General features: G+C 43.0%; 1 protein-coding gene across 1 annotated transcript; it reads right to left on the reverse strand.

Moving 5' to 3' along the window:
* Positions 1–4,826: 4,826 nt before the first annotated feature.
* LOC135626935 (pathogenesis-related genes transcriptional activator PTI6-like) lies at positions 4,827–5,991 on the reverse strand. Its single transcript, XM_065132773.1, has one exon. It carries the CDS (start codon positions 5,794–5,796, stop codon positions 4,921–4,923), a length of 876 nt encoding a protein of 291 aa, XP_064988845.1. The 5' UTR covers positions 5,797–5,991; the 3' UTR covers positions 4,827–4,920.
* Between the last annotated feature and the right edge of the window lie 3,459 nt (positions 5,992–9,450).

Here is a 9,450-nt window from a genome sequence, read left to right on the forward strand (position 1 = left end):
GGGACGAAACAATTGTTTAACGACAATTATTGGTACTCATTTACACTTACCCCTCTACGTACCCTTCTTATTATTGGAAACGTCGTCGCTGCCTTGTGCACGATGCAGGTCGGGTATCAAGTGAGTAGAAAATAAGCGGGTTGGAAAAGTGTGCTCGTATTATAATATATCGCTACGTTATGTCGGCACCGCAAAATCCGAAATGTCGGAATAAATGTCTGGTGATTGGGATCACGCTTTAATTAACTCAAATCTTATCGTATGCGTATCTTTTAGCGGTCTGTAATTGGACCAAATTTAATGTTTGTATCATTATATACATGAACAAGAAATATCTCATTCCAAACAAAAATTAATTTATAGTTTTATTTTTTGGTGTTATGTTGTGCTCTTATCCTAGACTGATAAAATCATTTAATCTCACATTGATTAATGAGTATGGGAATAAGCATTCATAAACGATCGACCAAATGATCCCATATCGTATGTTAATAACATAAAATCATCTTTATCAGTAGTACATGCCAATCAGTAATCGATAGTACTCTTTTCGATACCAAAGCACGAAACGTATACATACATATGTATATGTATACCGAATTCTCTTTTTTACCGAGGGAGCAACAAAGGAGTCCGTCGGAGATCGCTAATTGATCGCCAAGGTTTGAGAATTCCCTCTTCCCGCCCCTCCTCCAATCGCTGCATGCTTCTTGCTTCTCGATGCGCTAAGGGTACCAATTTCGGTTCCGGATCGTGATCTTTCGCTCTCAAAACGCGCTTCGGATCGGTCAGATTGCTTGAGATTTGTCCCTTTTCTTGCCATTCCCGTCAGATTGGTAAACTGATCCGATTTGCTTGCTTTCATCTTCTGTTCTGCTGAGGATTGGATGAAAAGCCTCGTCTCTTTCTTTTCTTTTGGGGCCTTTTGCGGATTTGATGTGTACTCTGATGTTACAGCTTTATGTAATTTGATCTGTTCTTAGATCTTTGGTTGGGAACGGTTTTCGGAGAAAGAAAACAGGGGATTGTGTGATTATGTACTTGGATCTTGGTGTTGAAGGTGGGGGAGGAGTAGGTTAGTCGGGGATCTCTCAAGTATATCCCGTATGTTCTTGGGGTCTGCCTTTTCCGAGGAATGTATGATTAGCTTGTGAAACTGGGGGTCCAAATAGCTCGAAAGAGTTGTAGGTGGAAGGAGGACAACCATACGGTTGGCCCTTTTCTCGAATTACCACAACTCGATTTAGTCCTCGAAGACAAATTCTAGGGTTCTAGCGTTTTTTTTCTTCACATTACCTGACCTATGACCATTCAATGAAATTATTTGTACTCTGATCGAGTTAATTTTTTGGTGCAGTTCTAAAGATGGAATTTTCATGATGCCTCACAATTGAGATTCTGGTGGCCAGCATAGAACCAATTGAGACCTTCGCTTGTGACAAGCCACCAGGTCAGTAACGTAATAAACTTGGGTTTTATCCTCTTTTTCATCCTCAGCACGAAGGGGCATTTAAGCAAGAGAGTTTACCAACGTAAAAGTTCCTGAAAAAGAATGTGTCAACTTTGCCTTGACTTCTCATCAAGATATCTCAGTTATGGCTTCTTTCGATCTTATCCTCCTATGCATGCCATTGTGGTTGTTTCTGATAATTCTGCAAGTATTTCTTTTAATTAGAATTGATGCTCCGTTGCCTTCAACAGAATAGAGAACACTTCCAGTTTTCATTGAGGACCTACAAAATAAAACTATGTCGGACAGCACCTTTTGAAGTGAATCATGATCTCATAAAATTTCATTTTAACGACCTTTTATACCTTCCATACTACAATTCTAATTGGCTTAATAAACTTTCTAAATCAAATTATATCCACATTGTGTTTTATAGATTTTTATTTTTTTTTGTTGCTGCAAAGGGTAAGTGATGAAGGCAAGATTCAAGCTCAAGGCCTTGCGATATACTATTATTGTCTTCACCAACTAAACTATGTGACACCTTCAGTTTTATAAATATTAATACAACTCAATATAGGATTGTAAAAACATCCGAAATAGCCTATAATGCGAATGATGGAAATTTTGTTGAAATTTGACTCTTCTCTATAATATACCTTAATAGGATCTTTATCTTGACCGCGCATTTGGTTTCTTTTCTAGGCTATGCATCACAGTTGGTGTTTATTAGAAATTAGTTTACTTTTCATATTCAATACAATCTGGCACAAGTAAACTAGCACTGTTATTTTGACCCTTCAGCTTTGGCCACTTGTAGACCCAAAGATTAGAAATGCTTTCTAGCAAAGCTGTAACTTACCAAATGATAGTTTTGCTATCATGGCCTGTTGAATTCATCATGTATCTTTTCCTGCTGTGTAGACAAAAGATTTTATAAAAGGTGGACATCTGTGTTTTCGGATCTATAATCATGGCTTGTTCAAGTGATAATCTTTTCTGAAGTAATTGCTTGTGAACAATACTTGGAAGTGCGACTTGGTAGAAATTAGACATTATCAGAGAGGATCTTGCTCGCATATATGTAGCTGAATTAACATCTGTTGTTGCCCACCTTCATGCAAATGGTATAATGCACTGGGACCTCTAGCCTGAGAATGTTCTCCTGGATGCAGATGATCATGTGAGACCTTCTTTCTCTTGTTCTGCTTTTTTTCCAATCTGCTGTCTTTCTCAATTTTCCCAAGAATGGGTTTCACTAGATCAAACTTCCAATCTGCATCTTTCTCAAGTTTGTCATGTTCTTTTAGGCCATGCCAACTGACTTTGGTCTGGCAAAGAAGTTTGATGAAAACACTAGATCAAACTCCCTCTGCGGAACACTGGTATATGGCACCTGAAATCGTTCCCCGAAAAGGGCCATGATAAAGCTGCTAATTAGTGGAGTGTTGGAATTCTTCTGTTTGAGATGCTGACAGGGAAGGTTGGTTTTTCCTCACCACTCATCGCATTAGCATTTTATGCATGTTTAATGTTTTGGTTGATATGCAAACAATCTTTCTACGGAGCACGTACATTAACTTTTATGATGCTTAATCTGGAGATGTGGGCTTGCGTCTTGAAACTACTAGAAGAAATGGATCTCTACATAGTTTTGATGATGGTTATGCTTGCGTTCAAGTGGAAAGTTCTTAGGCTATTATTTTTCCTTGGTCTCAATTGCTGCAGAGAGAAGCAAACAAGCGCCTTGGAAGTCGCAGTGGCCCTCGCAGCGGCGGCAATGAGATAGAGAACCATAAGTGGTTCAAATCTATTGCTTGGAAAAAAACTGATGCAACGGGAGATCCGGCCTAGTGTTTCTGGACACGGTTGCATTTCCAACTTTGACGAGCGATGGACGACCATGCTGGTGTTGGACTCACCGATTTCCGGCCCAATTGCTGGAGAAAACGACGTACGTGAGGTCCGCTCCTTTTCTTCAGAAGCCGAGTACTATCACAAGAGATTCCAAGTGCTCACCGTATCCGTTTTGTAGGACAACGGTGGATGAATGATGCGCTTCTGTCTTGTTGCAGCACCAAAGATTACTGCTTATGAAATTGAGAAAGTGGTAAGACAGAATAAAAGGAGAAAATGTAAGGATGTAAGCCACACTGACAGCTACTCTTTCCATGAGATTGACTCCTCGTCAATGGGCTCTTGCTCTCTTAACCCGTTCTCCACGCAGGTGAAGAAAGAACACTGAATCTGGACTAGCTTGTCAAATCAGTCCTACTAGGCCGAGGAAATAAAACACAGCAATAATTTCGCCGTGCCGGGGTCCAAGCTAGGCCACCAGCTAGCGGCAGTGAAGAGGCTTCTCAGGCCATCCCACCCGAGAAAGAGACTTCCGTGGAGGTGTCCAAGCCAGGCCGTTCTACTTCATCGACGTCGGCATCAAAAGGTCATCCCCGTCTCTCTCACCCCGCCAAGGTGAATGGGTTGGCTCTTCGTCCTGTTCACTGAGATCTTCTGTGCAACAGCTCGCACGTGTTTGCCAGGCGGGCTGCTTCGACCATGTGTCATTTCCTCCTCTCTTTTTTATGCGCACAGGCGAAGGGCTGACGGAGGAAGAGGATAATGTGGGTCCGACCACATGGCGAGGCGGCTGCTGCGTGCGGGCCACAGTGTTACGGTGACCCGTCAAGAGCTGAAATCTGGATAGAATACGATGATGGATTTTTTTTTTTTTTTTTGGCCACTGCAACATCTCATTGATGGTTGAAAAGCCCTTGAATCCGAAGTAATGGTATGTCACCTGACTTCTTTCGTTTTTAGTAATAATATATAATCAATATTTGGTTTAAATTTATTCTTATCATACAAAATATATGTTTTTTTTTTTGCAAAGGATAAAGAAGGAATTTTTTCAAATGTCCTCCTTTTTTTGTATCCTTTAGTTGGAGAATGCTTCGGTCACGTCTGACATCACACGCTTGATTCCACTGGTTTGCTCTCCGGGGACGTGAGATCAACCAAAGCAAATTCCAGGCACGCGATCAATAGCGGAGGGACCTTTCCACACGTGGCTGACAGATGGCGCTCCGCATACCAGTCTAACGATCGGACGGCTCCGCGAGGATCATGGAACGACAACCCTCCCGACCACACGTTGACCACGTTGACGAAGCCGAAGAGGAGGAGGATAAAACAATCCACGCTGGGGGCCCATTCCCGTCGTTTTAGGCGGGTGGGTTTTGCTTCCCCGGGCCCCACTCGTGCCAGCCGCCGCAAAACAACGGACGGGATGGCGCCACGTCTGCCGCAACCCTTGCCGCACCACAAGAGCCACGCCCGACAGATTATTAATATATGTCACCGAATGAGATCATCATCGTGCAGTACGACTCAACGACAATATCTCTTCACAACAGACATACAGTGCAATGGTAACATTTCCGCCGCTTACGGTACTCGCTTGGTATAACACACTAATACTCCGGTTTTAACTGGATGAGAGATCGAAAAGACCCCTGTTGAAGGGTAGTATTGTCATTTAAGACATTGGAAGCTGCAGCCTCGAACAGGAAGAAGTCCGCGTCGAACTCGGCGAACTCGTCCCCGGCCGCCTCGCCGCACGGCCGTCTCGGCAGGTAGAACTCGCCTGTGTACTGCGGCGGGTCGATGCTGAACCCGAAGGCGTCGACGTCGCCGTAGCCGAGGAAGTCGAACGGCGTCTGGTCGGCGCCGTTGCGGAGGACGGAGGTCGGGGAGGGGAACGGGTTGTCCGAGGCGTCGTCCCTGGCGGAGGAGGTGGATTCGCTGCCTTCGACGCCAGCCGACGTGTCCTTCACGACGGGGAAGTTGGTCACGGCCTTGGCGCCCTTCAGCCTGACGGCCGCGTCGTCGTACACGGCGGCCGCCTCCTCCGCGGTGTCGAAGGTACCGAGCCACACCCGCTTCCGCCGCGTCGGGTCGCGGATCTCCGCCGCCCACCTGCCCCAGGGCCTCTGCCGTACGCCTCGGAACCGCTTCCGGCAGCTGGGGTTCACCGCCCTCATGGGCGGCCGCCGTTTGAGCGGCGCGCGGCAGGGGTCGGCCGCGATCCCGATCTCCAGGACATGCCTCTTCACGCGGCGACATGCGGTCCCGGAAGGCCCCTCGTCATCGCTGGAAGAGGAATCAGTAGCGTCGGCGTCGGTGCAGTGGATGAGCACGAGCCTCTCCCGGCGACCACTCGTCGCCGCCGGTACCGTCTTTCTGGTGGTGGTGACTTTCTCGGAGAACTTCACCGCGGCGCCGAGGACCGTCGGATTCATAGCACGAAGCCACGGATCAGACGGCCGGCGGCAAACTCGCAGTATCATCAACCACGTCAAAGCCAAAAAGAGACCCCCCCCCCCCCCCCCTCTCTCACTTCAACGACTCCCGATCGAAGTAACCAGAAGCGAGTTCATCCTCTTTCCGGATCACAGACCGACAAGGTTTTAACGAGGGTTTATTCCGGAGACCAAGCAAGGATAAGGAAGGAGGAGAGAGAAGGCGAAGCCCGAGCGAAGCAACGGGAGACGAGGGGGGCATTTAACGACGGTCGAACCCTCCAGGGGCTCATAATTATGAAATACCCAAACTACCCCTAATCTGTCTCCATATGGCCAAAACTGCGCCACCGATGAGTACGCGCTGCAGCACGAATCTCGAAGTGCACCCGAATGGCAACCAAGCATATAAAATACTAAATATAAGAAAAGGAATGGAAGAGCGGACGGAAAAGGCATCGGCTGCAGGGCTTGGGATTTGTCCGCGCACGTGAGGTGACGTTCACAGCACCAGCTTTGTGTCGCGATACAAGCCACGAGAGAGCAGGAAATGACCCTTAAAAAACTAATGGAAAGTTCCACGAATGCCTCCAACTTTCCGGATCCGACAGAGAACGAACGCTTTAGCAGATCCGGCGCGTCATAATGTCAGATTCGCCAACCTATGACTCACGATGTTCCAGGCTAAATAGTTGGCGGATTCAATCATATGATATATATATATTTTTTCTTTCTTTGGATATTTTTTATAATTAATCTAAAAAATAAAATCAGAATATTCTAGAAGGTGCCATGTTAGCTTACTAACATTAAAAAATGTTATTTAAATAAAGTATAATTAATTAAAAGTATCCTGTCCTGTGCATCGATGAAGTAACATCCGATGGATTCTTCGTCCGCCGGTTGAGAGATTTTACATTGATGTCAGTCCACAACCAAGGAATCTTTTCAGGTCAGCAGTGTGAGGTGGAAGACCCGCACAAAGATTTCTTTCTTCAAAGTTTCTCTCGCATGGAAAGTACAAATAAGTTATTCATGACTGATGAAGGGTGATCAAAATGACGGCCTACTAATTATGAGCCTTCCACTAATTAAGACAGTGGTAGGCCACTGTATGTCTAGATTTATCTCTTCTTGTGAGACATGACGGATGCGACAAGCCTCGTTCATGATTAATTTGCTCCTATTTTTCACAAAGAAAAATATGTTAAAATTCTTCTTAATAGAAAGATTGATAGTGTTTATATTCGTTCTAATGACTCATTAATCTGATGAAGCTGAATCGTAGAAATCTATGGTATGTGTAGTTTTTGCTAGAAAAAGGAAGAAATCTAAAAGATACTGTCATCTTATTCGAACAAAATTAGATGTACAGTAGTCATACAGTAATGGCAGGCAAGACTGTTATCAATGTCAAAAAAAATCAGTGTTGTCGGCGCTGAGATCACATTAGAAGATCAAGCTGATGTTGAAGACTTTCGGTGATTGGGTTTGGCCTGGAGAAATGGTCATCGACTCCATGACATACAGCATACTTCAGGCTCACGGAAAGTGCCAGGAATCTTGCACCGTGGCTGCATGCATTTTGCATACACTAAAAGATCAAGCAGATGACCGAGAGGTTGAAGAAAGCGCAGAGAGAGAGAGAGAGAGATCACTGCATCGTCTTAATGGGGTCACGGCTGGTTCAGATTCATTGGAGGGGTGTGCCAAATTGAGAAGCGAATCTAAGTGGGGAAAGCATTTGCTTGATCTTGTGGTTGTCCTTTTCATGGCAGGGTAAGATAAAAGAGTCAATCGAGAATCAATGTCATACCTTATCTGAAACATTCTTTTGTCTGACATGAGTACACAGATATTACAATCTTAAAAACGTGGTTGAATTAGTCCAAATCTATCTTCCCATAAATAAATAGTAATATTCTTTCGTGTTGAATAAAAAAATATTATAAATTAAAATACTTGTATAAATATAAAATTGAGATATTATAAATTATTTATCTGACTAGTTATATATATATATATATATATATATATATATATATATTCAACCTGTTCAATTTGAAGTTACACCGAAGAGAGTCGTTCTTCTTTCTCTCCGATTCATCCTACTATTTGATAAGGGTAATAATAGCGATAAGACTTAGGTTGACGTCAATTGCCCCAGATGATATCTCGCAACACCTGGTCAACACGGACCGGAACGCCGACCGAGGCACATTAACATCCTGCTCAGGCTCGATCCTTCACGCTACGCCAACACCGCTGTCAGACGTTACCAGGAGTACGATCCTATTCCCTACAAGCGTGCACATCAGGAAACAATAAGCTTCTCTATAAATACCCTCGTGTTCTAAACGGAAAGGGGAGGGAGACAACAGATAGAAAACCCCCTGTGACTATTCACTAACTTGATCGTCGGAGGGGTCGGGCCGAGCTCTCTCGACCCGACCTATGTGCAGGTGCGAAGACGAAGGTCTCCTACTAAATGCCCAAGCGAGGAGCCCCCTCTTGGAGGAAACGGTGGAGGAAACGGTGACTCCTTCGCGATCGGACCACCGCAGTCAATCTCCTGCAGTCTCAAGGGTCGTCCTAGGAAGATCCCACATCATTCAGATCTGAATCAAGTCGCGTCGACCCTGAGGTCACGGCTTAAGGTTGTTTATACTAATACTATTACAACTCTCTAACTATCATAATTAAAACAGATGGATACTATAATTATGATTTATTATACATCTTTACCCAGTAAAATGAAACAACATTTATTAGGGTAGGTAAAACATGAAATGATATCCAACTAATGCCCGACATTACTTTAGGCCCAAAGACTAATCCATTAGGAAAATAAATATTATTTTTCACATTAACTATATGAAATCTATGTAGATGCACTCTAAATGGCAAATGATCAAACTCCAATCAAGCTTATAAATAGCAGAAAAATATATTAATATTATGAAAGCTAGCATGATATTTTTGTAAGCATAAAAATCATCGTTATTCTATTATTATATGAAAAATCAAATAATAATGTATCTAAATTTACGATGTGTACCTTTTGATGACATTCAAAAAGGTTTTATCCGATTAATGAGAGTACACTATTGTCGAATCCAATGACTATAGCGATGTAGATATACAAGAAGAAGTAGACTAGCCTTCTCGTTTCTTTTTATCCTTCGTAGGACCGTTATGAGAGGTAGATCATGAACAAAGGGGAGATGAGAATAGATATATACTCTCTCATTAATCAGTTTATATGACTAAGAGAAAATGAGAGAAGATTTGTAATCTCTTATTAATGTCAGTTGCTGCTTGTGACTAGGCTAGCGACCACTGGAGGTCGTTGCCCACAATAATACTATCATCGATAGTAAGCTGTCGATAGTAATTTGTTGACCAAACTCAAAAAATCTTACATCATACATAAGTAGATGATAAGACAGAATAGATAAAAAAGTAAATAAAAAAATAGACAAATCTTCAATGCATCGTAAATGAAAGTCAAATAACACCTTTTCGTGAGCGAAATGTACTAATAAATATATGTAAAGTATTTAATTTTAAGCCTAGCTTTGATACTAATTATAATTATAAAAAAAATCATCATTATGCTACTATTATATAATTTTTTGATACTAATATTTGAAATCAAATAACTGTAGATCTAAATATATGGTGCGTAAATTTAGATATCAT

Source organism: Musa acuminata, chromosome BXJ2-11, assembly GCF_036884655.1.
Source record: "Musa acuminata AAA Group cultivar baxijiao chromosome BXJ2-11, Cavendish_Baxijiao_AAA, whole genome shotgun sequence".
NCBI lineage: Eukaryota > Viridiplantae > Streptophyta > Magnoliopsida > Zingiberales > Musaceae > Musa > Musa acuminata.

Excerpts from the sequence above, each read along its gene's own strand:
- LOC135626935 (XM_065132773.1), bottom strand. The coding sequence starts at position 5,796 with ATGATACTGCGAGTTTGCCGCCGGCCGTCTGATCCGTGGCTTCGTGCT.